This window comes from Varroa jacobsoni, unplaced genomic scaffold (assembly GCF_002532875.2).
Source record: "Varroa jacobsoni isolate VJ856 unplaced genomic scaffold, vjacob_1.0 scaffold_589, whole genome shotgun sequence".
Classification (NCBI taxonomy): Eukaryota; Metazoa; Arthropoda; class Arachnida; order Mesostigmata; family Varroidae; genus Varroa; species Varroa jacobsoni.
Window position 1 is genome coordinate 108,249 of NW_019213491.1, and position 14,206 is coordinate 122,454.

At 39.3% G+C, this 14,206-nt stretch overlaps 2 protein-coding genes across 8 annotated transcripts in view; one reads left to right on the forward strand and one right to left on the reverse strand.

Moving 5' to 3' along the window:
* Window positions 1-2,904, reverse strand: part of LOC111261712 (CD109 antigen) — a 76,896-nt gene extending 73,992 nt beyond the window's left edge. For both annotated transcript variants that reach the window (XM_022835398.2, XM_022835397.2), the window contains exon 1: window positions 2,473-2,904. The gene's annotated coding sequence lies outside the window, so the exon portion shown is untranslated. The remainder of the gene's footprint in view (window positions 1-2,472) is intronic.
* Window positions 2,905-3,138: 234 nt separating this feature from the next.
* Window positions 3,139-14,206, forward strand: LOC111261717 (transmembrane protein 177). 6 transcript variants are annotated; one of them, XM_086968819.1, is made up of 6 exons: window positions 5,935-6,203; window positions 6,324-6,398; window positions 10,481-10,613; window positions 10,825-10,858; window positions 11,610-12,172; window positions 13,427-14,206. In XM_086968819.1, the coding sequence occupies exons 5-6, from the start codon at window positions 11,666-11,668 to the stop codon at window positions 13,913-13,915; spliced, it is 996 nt and encodes a 331-aa protein (XP_086824945.1). In that variant the 5' UTR covers window positions 5,935-6,203; window positions 6,324-6,398; window positions 10,481-10,613; window positions 10,825-10,858; window positions 11,610-11,665; the 3' UTR covers window positions 13,916-14,206. The 6 variants fall into 6 exon arrangements, with proteins under 6 accessions (XP_022691145.1, XP_022691147.1, XP_022691150.1 ...); XM_022835410.2 differs by lacking the exons at window positions 5,935-6,203; window positions 10,825-10,858 and adding an exon at window positions 3,139-3,481; XM_022835415.2 differs by lacking the exons at window positions 5,935-6,203; window positions 6,324-6,398 and adding an exon at window positions 3,393-3,481.

The following is a 14,206-nucleotide window of genomic DNA, read 5'->3' on the forward strand; positions in this document are numbered from 1 at the left end:
TTTGCTCGCCACAGTAACAAAGACGTCAGTTGCAAACTATATTAGTTTAGTAAAGGACGGAATCAAGGGAGATATATCTAACCCACGCAACTCGATATTTCTGAGTAGTTTACGATGGCTATTCACATCGAATCGGTTTACTTCAACCTGCTTACAACGGCCATCGCCGAGTCACGGTGGATGGATTATTATCCCTCTCTCTCCTCATAACCTGACTTCGCAACTGTCTGCTTGTGCCCCTATTCCAATCGTTACCGTCTGAGAACTGTAACGCGAAAGTACGGCGTCGCGTCTCGGATCGCTAATGTGGGAAATTCTGAACTGGAACCAGCCCCATCCACGACATACGGCAGCAAGGAAGCTTGCCGAACAACCAAAATGCCACTGTCGAAACAAAAAAAAAAAAAGAGAGAACTATGAAAAATAACTGGTTTAATTTAAAATGTAGAGAGAGAGAGAGAGAGAGAGAAAAACACACAGTAGTGCTTCCACGACGTTAACGATGGCCGGACAGCGGATTTTTGCCATTTGCTTTGTTTAAATAACCGCCGCGTTTATTGTAGCTGAAATTTTTTAGCCAGACTTCGGCATTCGCATTCCTAATCCTCTAGCGAACGTGGTGTCGCACGTTATCACGGCGAGCCTGCTGGCCAAAGATTCAACCAGCGTAAATGCCAATGTGGTTTTGCTTCCTTTTACAATTGAATCTAGTGTAAGAAGGATCGTAACGAACTAATTTACTTTTCAATCTTCGAATAAATACGTTCGTTGGTAACGGTAATCTGAGGTGTTCACTGTTAGTGATGAAGACAACGTTTTGAGGAATAGGGCTACTACGAGCTGTGTCGTGCCTAGTGTCGCAACAGTCGGCTACCCATACGTTTGGGCATGTTAATATGCATGGGTTTGTTTGAAGTAGACTGTAGTGCTCTACTTCTAGTTCCTTTTGGACCCCACCTCAGAAACGGCTTCTCTGTGCTCCAACCTGCTTGTCCTTAAAAAGATACTTAGAGTACGGACTGGTTTAACTGGATGGTGCTAATAAAATTTTGCTATTAATAATATGTAGTTATAATAGTGAAATAGGTCTCATAAAAGTGCACGTTCCTCACACAAACTCATACTCCAGTCATGTCGGTAATGTAGCTATCACAATGTGTGGCTGCTGCTGGTTTCACAAATTCATATATTTGTTTTCAACGCACTAACCAAGAAAACTGTTCAGCTGTCTTTCTGACACCAAGATCCATCGTCTCACGTCGCGCTTATAAAATCCATGATTTGACAGATACCGCAACACTTATTTCCCGCTTTTTTTTTCATAATATTCTGGTAGGATTATTATTTCCCTGCAGCCGTGCAAGCATTGGCCAATATAACCAGCCCAGAAACCGCAGCGTTCGAATACGGTGTCAAAGCGAGTGCCGTATCCGCTATCGTCTCCACAATAGCCATACTGCTGCCCGAGACAGTAGCTAGCCCAACGTACAGACCGTTGTCAATGCTGTTCTTGTTATGAGACGCGCTACCTGGCGATGATGATGGTGCAGCGATCACTTCTTTGCCTATTGGGCTTAACGACATCTAATTGGATAGGTTAGGTTAGGTTGGAACCCAGACGCAAAGGCACGGCCGATTTTTCCATTGGAGGAGGCCAATCGTCCGCCTGCTCAACGGAGGCAGTGGAATCAGACGTAAGGATCGAAACGTTTATTAGTGTATTCCGTGGCTGGCGGTGGCGCCACCATCTTTACCACCACGGCCTCATCGCATGCGTGCTCATCGTATAGCAGGACACGATCCGGAATTGTTTTAGCTGCACGCATAACCGCTCTAGTGGTACCAATAGCAGCTACGACCGTATTAGTAATCGCCGTAATAGCATCATAGTAGGAGTGGGACTCGTTTTCTTCCAAAAATGGAATATTATTTCGCTTCTTGCTTCGTCACCGTCCTCTGAAATGACGACGTCGACTACATCGGTGTCGATACGTGACGTCGATCGGACGGTGGGTCGATTGGCATCACTGCAGTGGCATCATATTTGCTATGCCACCACGGTAAGAGCAACGTAGCAGGCCATCGGTGACCGTCAGTTATATCAGCTTGCTAGAAATAAATGCGTCTATACAATGTCTGTCTAACAAAACAGGTACTGCATCAAACGCTACTTTATGTACTAATTAGCATAGTTATGATTGTGCTGCGTACGATGAACATCTGACTAGTGCGTGTGTATACGCGTGTCTATTCGCATAGGTTGAATTTAAGTGTTGACGGCAACACTACACTTTTGCGCACTACACAAATTTCAGTATAGGTTTATCTAACTGAAGTTCAAGTTTGACATCGGGCAGTACGTCAGCATTAGAAGTCTGTGAAAGCGGACGTCGGGGGAGCATATCATCGATCTTTACATTTTACATATAGACACTTCGTATTGTCTTGTACCGGGTCGCGTGGTAAACATACCTTTTTCGTTTCCGTGTCTCGTGCGAGTTCCGCACTTGAATAAATGTCCAAAGTCGCTAAGTGGATTCGCGCTAGTAACAGGTGGCTTGTCCTCTTAATCCACAACACAGACAGCTCACATAAACACACAGATGGCGAGCTTCATTTTGCACTCCTAATTTCGCAGTTTCGCAGAAAAACAATACCTGATCAAGCCAAATTTGGCAGATTGATCCACACAGCACAATCGTTCAATGCGCTGTTACCGCTTAAAACCAAACAAGTCTATTGCCTGCTAACCGCTCGCTGCCGCGAGAACTGCGCGGCTGCGCCCGTCAGGGACAAAAGAGAGCTACGGTCAGCAATAGCAGCTAGCCCTGCTGACTGTTCGATTCTTAGTGGTTGGCGTGCCACCACGACCGGTCGTGATACAGAAGCAACTGCACGCCGGTCAGAATGATGGTGGTGGTGGTGGTGGCGGTGGCGGTGGCGGTGGTGGCGGCGAGCGAGCGAGCGAGCGAGCGAGCGAGCGCAGATTCGCGGCCCACGACTTCGTGGGAGAGGGGAATGGTTTCGCCAGTGGTCCCATTGGCAGCTGCGGTGCAACGAAATGTGCGGAACATACCGGTAGAGGGCGCCATCCGTACAGAGAGAGGATGCGTATGGAGACGTGAATGCAGCGCGTTCACGCATCTTCAGCTAAGCTGCTAAGGATAGATGGAAGGCCGAAAGGGGCAAACTGCTGTATGATTCTAGTCGCGGACAGATTTTGGTTCGTGTTTGGCTCGTGGGTGGTTAGATTTCGCTGAAAGCAGTGGTAGTTGATAATGTTGACAAAGCGACACTGAACGCAAAAAAATGACTAAAGCGACGGACTACGTTTCTTATAATAGAAGTATTCTTCTTAATGCAGATAGTTCTGCTTGTAGTGTGAAGCCAGTTCTTACCAGTGTAGATATGCATGTGTCGAGCAGGTGAATCAGTCGTCTCGTGTAGATGAAAATCGGTCCTGGGCACGTCAACGCCAAAGGTTATCTTGTTTGTTTAACGACTATATATCGTTATTTTCGCTGTGCTAGCAGAAACTCAAGTGGAATTTGTGACCTAAGAAAAAAGTATTACGTTACATTTAGGGGTAGAGTGATCACGTGTAGCCAAGCATTACATTGTTCCTTGTAATAAATATTACATATTTAAAGAAAATTGTTTTTAGTGTCATTTTTGAAGCACAAGCTATACACGATATCAAAATAGTTCTCCAGCCAAAGTGTAATTGTATTTACAATGAACGGAGATAAGTGTACGAAACTCACACTAAACAAAATAGTCTTATCAAAATTTGAAGACCATGTTGAACGTCAATTGCCGATCATCCTGGTCTTTATTTTTATAGAAGCGAATAGCCCATACACCACTATGGCACGAGGTCGGCCTATCTGAAGCATGTATATTTAGCACAAAATGCCTGAAATCTGTTGCTTTCATAGTTAGATAACTCAATTATAACTTTACGTTAACATTTCACTTCAGGATAACGTGATCGATAGCTGTCAACATGACAACTAGCTAAGGTTATGGAAGAGAAATAAAGTCATAGCACGGAATTGGAATAACTTATTAAGAAAAGTTTGTGGCAATACCTTTACGTACGTACCAAATATTGTACGTCTATGCACGGGTAAATTGGCTTTTTTTTAGCAAATAGAAAAGCTGTAAATTTATACCACAAACAATTACTCCCGTAGAAGCATTGCCTCCCGATCGCCGATAAGGTTATCTTCACACTCATTGTGTGACAACATGTATGTAAGAAAAATCGTCATGACAATTTACTGGTACAGTTTGCTATTAAACCAATTCCTGTTTGGAACAATTTCGATACTAGGCTAAGTGGAAAGGGCCTGTTCGAAATCAAGCGTAGGTCAAACAAAAAAAAGGACTCCAAAATGGTATGACCTTCGATTATTGATAAATGCTTGCAGCAGAAAAAAAAACAGTGACATTTATTACTTTAATCACGACTAACAAAGTGGTTCCAAATAAAAGATAGCTTTTTTTTTAGTTATATTGTATTCGACCTCGGTCTCTTCGTCGTCCACTCGACACAAACGTTAGAGCAACTTTAAAAATTAGGATTAATATAAAATTAAAAACTTATTATTTAAAATTTATTAGAGTATTAGCTGTTGAAAAGGACACATAGATGTTACCGTCGGCTATAGTGGTGACGTGAGTAACTAGTGTTAAACGTAAATCGTTTTAAAGTTCGACAAACAAGGGCGCTGAAACGTCAAACTTGTGGACAACTAATTACCTTGGTCAGTGGCAATTCATGAATAACTAAATATTGTAACTAGTAGTATAAAGGGTTATCGTCAGCCCGAAGATTCATATCAATAGCACTAAGACTGTCGCCAGGGTAGCCGAATCACAAACGCGAGTCCATAGTGAGATGATATTCATTCATCATTTACCGAATTGTAGTCACGCTATTGGCGAAATGCTCCAGTGAAAGCAGAGGCTTGTATACGATAGAGCGATTTCTCCGGTTGCGCCTGCTATTCGTCAACACGAAAAGCATTGCGTGTTCGCTTGAGAATACGAAACGGTTGAAAAGTTAATTCCGACAAGAGGCGGTAATTGGCCTCAAGCTTTATTAGGATCGTTGTATATTATCAACAGTTCACGTGAGCTATTGCTAACCCGGGCAATAACCCGGGATCGTCTTTGGAGTTAATTCGTGTCTACAAGGCTACCAGTCACAACATAACTAGTTATCTGTCATGGGCGTATACGTATGTGTCTATACGAGTTTTCAAGCGCGAAACCTCTCTAAACTCGGAAAAAATCGCCAGTTACGTTTAGTGTACCACGGTACCTTGCCCCTAATATTTGCATAGAACAATGCGGTCAGTCTAATACGTTTCTATTGCACGGGTTTGACTTCATGGATTTTTTAAGCTTAATTTTAAATCTAATCGTTTGTACTGAAAAAAAATTCTGCTGTCGCATATCGAAGAAATATAGGCCGTTTTTCTAGCTCGATGTATTTCAGATAATATAAGCTTCGTCGGATCGACGTTGGCATCATTTGAAGGCTGAGATCTGGCAGTAATAGGTGGAAGGTTAGAATTGTCGGAGGATCTGCATTCAGACTCAAGATAGGGTGCCTTAGGACTGAATAAAATTTCTGCAAAATTTCTGTACATTTGGTAATTTTCTTACAATAAAGGCGCACATTCTGCCGGGGCCCATAAGAAATATCGCACTGTTTATGATTAGGATGTGCTAATGGGCAAATAAGAAAAATGTGAACTACGATGTAACGCCAGAAAGGGAGTGATATGTGTTTGTTAGGATCTGAAAGCACTTCAGATTGCTGTTGTCTGGAAAAAAGATTTATTCAAACCTCCATTGTCAACTGTTGATAAGAAAGATTACACCATGCCATTAAAAAAATCGACGGAAACTAGACGACGGAACAGAAAAGGCGTTGTTTTCTACCATGATAGTACTGGGCTACGTGCATTTTTAGCTAGCCAGCAAAAACAGGGAGAACCTGATGGAAAATTATGTTGTTGCATCCATCGAAAGGCTCGGATCTCCGCACAGCCCCCTCAACGGTGTTTATTTAGTTTCAGTGCGGAGATGTAAAAATCATTTATCAAAATTGTTGGTCCAAAAACCACAGAGGTTCCGCAGTAATGGAATCAGAGTGCCACCAGAAGAATGGCAGGTCATTTATCAAAATGGCGAGTATTTAGTTCAATAATATTATTTTAAAGTATGAAAAAAGTTGCATCAAGTTTCGCTTGCGAAACAGCCAGTGCTTTTTTAACAATTCAATACTTTATTCGAATTTCCTCATACAGGTGAGAAGGGAAATGAAGGAGACACGATAATGTGAAGTGCTTCGTACACCTCTACTGGCCTGAACAACAATAAACGTGCGTTTTGTTATAAACAATTATACTGGTTCTGATGAAATAATCATTTTATCTGGTATTTATTAGAAATCTGAAACTAAACGTGAGCTTCCCAGAAATAAAGGCTCAGCAACATTACATATAAATGCGACGGGTAGCACTGTGATTGTAGCCGTTCTAGGATCACGCAAGTATCAATACCATGAAAGAACTTATCTTGATTACATAGTAAGTGAATGATATCTTGGGCTTGAAAAGTATTGCACGATCAATGCTAATTCAAGCAAGTAACTGTAGCAGAGAGCTGTGATGAATGATAAAATTAAAATTGTATTTAAATTGTTTTAAAATCGCTAACTCCAAAATATAGATATTTTGGATTTAGCGATTTTATCTACTAGTTATTTGTAACTGGTTTGCTTGGGCCTTTTTTATCGCAAGTCACTGATATACGCTCAGGCGGAATACGTCCATTGCGATGGTGATACCTCGTTGGCTCCGTAAAACAAGCGACATATTGCCTACGCCAGCTTAAGTAATTGCGCGCTCCCATGTACACACACGTTTGCAGATTCACCTGAACTAACGAAAAAATCATATAGGTCTAGACCTTTTTGGCTAGAATGCCTATTTATAAGTACCTAAGCATCAAAGCTCAACATACACTGGTCAACCGCTCCCATGCCCGAGTCCGTCATGGTTCCATGGATCCATCAAAGAAGACCTCGAAACGATATATAATGTTCATTTCAAACTGACAGTTTTCAAATCTACTTAGAAAAGCAATACCTTTAACCAAACTAAAGAAAATCATTATTGAATCTCATTCTTAATGAATAGAAGTTTTATTTTCAGCATCCCTCGAAGAGGGAGAACACTCCGCTAGATATACAGCTTTATTAACAAATAGTCTTTAGGACAGAATTTTAAATGAGTAAAGTATAGTAGAAGTACCTAAAAGCAGATCAGGTGGTCGCTCCTTCTTAAGAATATAAACGAAAAACATCTAAGATACTGGAGAAAGGGCAACATAACGGTGTATCCTACTGTTTGTCGAATTTGCTAATTAGGGATCTAGGACATATTTCCAATATAATGCTCGTCTTGTTTACGGGAATGTTCGACCTCGTCGAGTGAATTGAATAGTGCGAGAGTTCCGCTTTGATAGGAAGTTGTTGTAGGGGAACGTATTCAATTTTGTTTAAACCAAGTTTTCTACGTTTTATCGTTTGTGTAAAGTAACTGAAGTTTTCAATTAATATTCATAACGTTTATTGGTTTTCCTCTGTTTCACCTCGGCACTAGCATTTTTATAAATTGCAGTTGACACAACAACTAGTAAAACACGCTGAATTCTATGATTCTTATTACTATTATTATTAATTCACGAATAGAGGCACGGTCGAAGGAAATTGACAAAATGCTAAGCGTCGAACTAGTCAATAAAAGAGCGCATTTCGTTGGCATGTTTCTCAATACATATTCGAAATTCTTACGCCAGGATATCTGTCTTTCTTGAGATGTGATGAATAAGTAATAATAAAAACTCATTATTGTTACTGTTATTTACTATTTGTTAATTGAGAACAGGCTAGAAAGAACAAGTCTGCTAGATGGAGCTTTAATCTTCGAGTATATTGTTGGCTTGGTGCGTCGATGAATAATTTTCTAGCGGTACTACAGCCTCTAGAAGTCCTTAGCAGAACTGTATAAAAACGGTGTACGCGATACACAACTAAGCCAATAAACAGTGCAACTATATCCAGAATATCGTCTGAGCTGTCTATATACTTTGTATTGGGTCTTTCTGAAGATGATTAGCAAATTCTTCTATGGATTATCTGGCACAGGCGGATACATTACCCATATGGACCATAATAGTATACAAATATGCGACTACTTTTGAGATTAAAAGTGTCGTAAGAGAGAGAAGTCTCGAGAAGGATAGTCTTTCAGAGAACCCCTGCAAGGCTAAGTATTAAGTCGATGCCATGGTAAATATGTTCGTGTGGAGGTAATTACGAATTACGATCAATTTTCAATATAGAATCTAGTATTATAAGAGTATAATAAAAAGATATTGAAGTGATTGTTTTAGATAGAAGTTATACTTGAGATACGCGTCTACTTCTACGGTTACTTAGCGTACACACAGCAGTAACACATAAGATGGCGGCATCATTCGAACAACAGCATTGTTTATGTGTGACTTTTTTTATGCGTAACCCATCCCATACCAACCCGCTTCTAATAAACCTTCTAGCCCTCTTCTAATATTTATTTGCTTGGCCTAAAAATAAATTGTGCAGAGTTTAGCATTCCTTTATACAACTAGCTCTCTGCAACACGGAACGTAACCTGTCTATGTCCGGACTCCAACCCATATCATCAATTTATAGCTACAAGTTAATTTAGCAGATACGCTAGAACTGAGCTATTACGAGGATATTTTTGGTCTAATCGTTCTTCTATATTATACCGTTATACAGTACGACTGTGTAGTGCATTATTATATAGGTGTGCAGGTTCGTCCAATGCAGTGCACATCTTCGTCATCGAACGGCGTCATTTAGCATGTTATTAAGCAACATCGGCATAAGCTTGAGCAGTTGCGGCATCTGTTGTAATGAGATATCAAATTTTGAAGGACGTAAGGGAAGGCTGGCGATTAGCGTAAGCTATTGACCATTGTTCAATTGTTACTGTCTCGTGCTACCTTCGACGAAACTATCTGTGTACCTGAAAATCTGAAATATCTGAAAAGGCGAGATCAATCCCTATACGCTGTCAATTCAACCTTCTCAGTAGCGGAATTTATAAATTTTCAAAAAATATGATCAGTCAGATAGTGCATTCAAAAGGCTTAAGGCTGTCAATTTTAGCTTACTAAAGCCTTTCACATATCTTTTACAAAAAGGCATAACTAGTTTGGAAGAACACCGCCAATTTACTCGAGAACACTACGCACTAATTTTTAATAGAAAATATTAAAATTTAATAGGTAGCGGTCTTGGCGGAATAAAATTAACCTATTGACGTCGTGTCCCACTTTCATCGACCTATGCAAAATAAACATCGGTATATTGAGCCCGATCATACTCAAATAAGGTTACTTTAGCCGTTTGAAAAAATCAGCTACAAAATAGTACCCACGTAATTAACACAAAATTAAAGGACAATTTTTAACTGGTCAACGGCCGTACGCGTCTTATTTTGTGAATATCATACAGACATCTACAATACATGACCTTTTTTTGTATCAGCGAGCTATCCGTGTTTCTTTCTATTACTCGTCATCTACGTTCCTAAAATCACTTAGCGCAAACTCTTTTACAATTTCACTTTCTATTATATAACTACTTTTTATTATTAAAGAAGAAAACAATACTGATACTGGCTCCTGATGTTATTTGCGTACCGTAGGAACCAAATAGCCAAAAAAACCAAAAAAACTTTATTATACAGGGCATGACATTTTTTAATGTAACCATGAGAGTCTACTATGATTGTAGAAACTAGGCCTCAACGAGCAACGGTACAACAGAACTCAGTGACAACAGTGAGAGTGTTCAGTGACGCTTTGTTAATCACTCTCAAAGGAGCCGTGATCTCAAAAAGATATTGGGCCTGGCTCTGCCAACGAATGATAAATAGCTCTAAGTCAATTTCAGCTAGATTCGGTGGACGCAAACACTTCTCTAAATTTAGACGATCCTTTCTTGAGGACATGTACGCTAGATATTAGTAAATTATCGAGTTTTTTCACATTGTACAATTGTCGATGTTTCCTTAAACTAATAATATACTTCTCTAATTTTCTATCAGAGGACTTGAATGTACTTATGGGTGCCGACTTTCGCACTTGTACCATATTTCCGAAAGAATGAAAAACCTATGTCCTTGTAGCACTGTCCCAATTTAGCCCTTCCAATTACCTTTGTAATATATAGTTCTAAAAAGCTTTATTTTAGGGAAACCAAACCTGTCCTTACTTCTAAGATAATCATGATTACGGGATAATGAAACATTAGTGTGTTACCTATTGTACGTTTTATGCGGCCATCATTTTCAAGCAATTTTAAAAAGTAGCGCCTTGTTCGTAGATCGCGCTTGCAGCAAGGGGAAGATTGTTTACAAACAGAGCATCACCACGGTCATGGAACGCCGGAGGCGCGCGGTGTGGACTCGCTCGTAGGAACATCTGCTTGCTCAAGTACTTCTGTTTGCATTTCGTTGGTGAGTTACGAAATGTAAAAGTACGAAAGTTAATAAGTTTCTTGGGTATTTCACAAGATCATATCTTAATAAATTTTTTTATCGGAAGATGAACTAGCTAGATATCTATAAGTCCATCCTAATGAAGTGCCAGCAAGGGAAACTTATTATAAGAAAACAAATATCGCAAAACTAATAGTTATCATCATTGTTCGTGTCGCGTTGCGGAAAGCACGGAACATTAAACTATGCGTCAAATTATGTAGGTGGGTGTTATCGTTATTTGTATTGCGCATCGAATGCAATACCATATATTTTTGCACGACGTTGGTAAACTTACAGACAAACGGTTTTTAAAAGTGAGATTATTTACACCGGTTTAAATGATCAATTTGTATATCTAGGTCAAACAATTTTATACAGAATTATCTTTCTGCGAATACATTTCTGTGCGATTGCAGACGAGATGAAAAATTAGCTTTCGGATAACAAGTATATGTATTTATTATTGCAGCCCTTTAAATATAGTATGTGTCGGGCTTTTTTGTGGATGTGTGTATACTATGCTGTGAAAGACATTGATGATGGAGTATGAATAAGGCTGAAAGCTAAAGTGCATGTTTTTCTGTAATTTATATGATATGTGTATTAATTATAGACGATTCAACTAAGATGATTTGGTATGGATTAGAGTTATTTAAAAAAAATATGGAAAAAGGTGGTGATGCATAGGTGTGTACAGCACTTGGAAGCAGACTTAATTTGAATTAGTTCCTATGATAGACAAATAAAATGATATATTGATATAATATGATTTTTTTTTGGCGGGGCTTTCTATTTAGCATTTATCGTAATTTCAACAAAAATGCCGCCTTCTTTTAACAGCTAATGAATTATATTGCGAAAGACGATAAATTCCTATAGAAAACTATCCACTAAAAAAACGTCCCTAATCAAATATTTTCATCAAGTTGTTCAACTAACAGACTTCTACTAAATTTTTTTCGCTGTATTTAGCGCTCGTGCGGAGAACGAGTCTTTTTGCAGGTGTACAACAGTTGACAGGCAGCACGATGCCTTTCTTTATGACGACTACCGGTCGGAAGGTCGCGGCAGCATTAGCTGGCATCGGCGGTCTAACCACGTTTGTTGCATCCTGGCTACCGCAAACAATCTATCTCGATAAGTTAAAAAATATCGTGCAGTGCTACGAGCATGGCCTACCGCTTAAATTGAACGAAGAGCTAACAGCTAGAACGCAAAGTGTGTTAAAAGATTTCACCTCGCTGAGCGAAGCAAAAAAAGCCAGTATTCGATTTTTCCTTGTGAACCGCATAGAACCCTTTTACGCAGGAACACCGGAGTCAGGATATGGCGCAATTATCGGCCTGCCTTTCAACTTTAGGTATAAATCCGTTCATGACATAAAAGAAGCGGATGTGCGACTACCCGGCGAACAATCCATTGACTGGACGACGGGCGCTGCACGTCTGTTTAAAGAACACCTTATTTTAAGTGATGAAGCTCAACGCTTCGCTATTGCTCAGCAGATCTATCTCGCCAACACGAGCCATGTGACGGTATGTACCTTTGCTAAACATGTGTACTTGTTTTCACACAGAAAATAAAGAATCTCTCAATACAATGTGGCAGGGAGTAGGCAACAAATGTTCCTTAATATTATACATCAATGTATGCTTCATTCTTCTTACTTAAATATCATAGTTAACCCTGACTTTAAGCTACACCAGCCGATGGCCCCGATGCGCTTGTACTAGTTTTAATTTAACTCAGTAATCATTTAACTCAGTTAAAGACAGGTTTGATTATTAACGGATTGTATATGGAGAATCATATTCAAGTTTACTGTTGCCAACTATTACCGTTGTTGTTTTATATTTATATTTATGTGTATAGAATGCACGTAAAGTAAATTCAGAGGAAATTGTGGTACTTATTTGCGTTATTTTTAGTATTAGATGATAGTCAGCTATTTTTAAAACAAAACGAGAAAATCGTCATGGCGGCAGTAGAAAGTTTGTTTTACATATATTAGCAACGAATATCTATTGTTCAATGCTTTCACATAGCAAACACCAGATATATGATTCAGGTCGACGGTTTATGCTGTTGCCAGTTTAGATGCTAGTTTTGATAAACTCGAAAAAAACGTCCATAGTTCAAACACAAGAAGTCATCCAAGCATATTCGGTTTATCCAAAAAAAAAACATTTTTACCACCAACGCAAAGGTCAAATAGAGATTTCTAGTTTGGCTGCTTCTTTAATAATGTTCTAGTTTAAGCCAGAGATAAATTTATGTTATGCTGTCCCGAAAAGCGTGGAAAAGAGAATATAGATAAAGACGTCGAGTTCTTCTCTTGTAAATATGAAACAATGAATTAGCACTGGATTAAACGAGGAAAGTCTTACATCTTTCGGTAAGATAGAAACTTGTTGCAAAGACGTCATGAGATTCAAAATAAGCTTTCTACTAATTTGCGCCTCGAGGAAGGCAGGACTTTTTTAAATAATTACGTGACTCACGATTAAATTTTTTATACGTAACGTATTTCATTTATACCTGAGCGAATCATTCCGTGTCACCATCACCAGAGTTTCAGCCACTACAAAATTGTTTATAAATTTAATAGAAAAGATTTAAAAAATCATCCGTAAGCTATTCAGTTTTTACATCTATATCTTGATTATAAGGAATACACTATAAGTGCAATCGCTTAGCTATTTTAGAAAAAGGAAACATTATTTTTAGTCCAATTTCCCCTAGACCAGTTTAAAAAAAACAAATTCAATTTAATCGTCTGCTAATTGCAGGTAAATTCAATCGCAGCTACTGGTGCCACCGTTAACGTATACGTTCTCTCGAAGATTCTCAACAGTCGAATAGAAAGAAAAGTGCCTTTTAGTGCTCGATGTGTCGTCTACGGTTTAGTGTGTTGTTTCTGCTTTATGGGCTATCTTGCTATCACTGACATGGCTAGGTACAAGCACGAATGGGATTCGCTTGCCTACGTAATGAAGTTAGGTCCCATGTACCGTCAGGGAGCTGTTGACTACTTTGAGAGAGCTTTAGTTTGTAACAAAGCACTTCGGATTCTGGGTGGTAAGACAACCCAAAAAATGTTTACTGTGAAGGGAAATCTTAATACGTGGATACGCACGCCTCATGTGCCAATGACCGTTTGTATGGAGCGAGTCAAGCGTATAAAGAAGGAGATGGAAGGGACCTGCGAGGTTTGCGAAGAGATCAGTGGAGCGAAAGTTGCGAAAGCTGATCCAGTAGCAGATACGGGCAAAGTGTAAAAACACCCTTAGACTATTAGAAATGCTGCGAGTCATTTTTTTCAGGTGTTCAGCGTATTATTGCATGCTCGAAGATGCGAGGCAACGTGAATGAAAATGAACGTGCTAGTTGAACACACGCCTAATTAACTAATACTGATATGAAGTAATGGGACATTTCTTACAGGTAATAGTGTTATAAAGAGGCTTGTTTAGCATGAAGTGTGTTTATGTACAAATATTCAATTATTATTATTCATATTATTATAAAGTGTAGAGTATTATTAATAAACATAAGTATGCTTTACCCTT

Excerpts from the sequence above, each read along its gene's own strand:
- LOC111261717 (XM_022835410.2), top strand. The coding sequence starts at position 11,666 with ATGCCTTTCTTTATGACGACTACCGGTCGGAAGGTCGCGGCAGCATTA. Across the intron at positions 12,173-13,426 it reads CCAACACGAGCCATGTGACG|GTAAATTCAATCGCAGCTAC; the intron begins GTATGTACCTTT and ends TGCTAATTGCAG.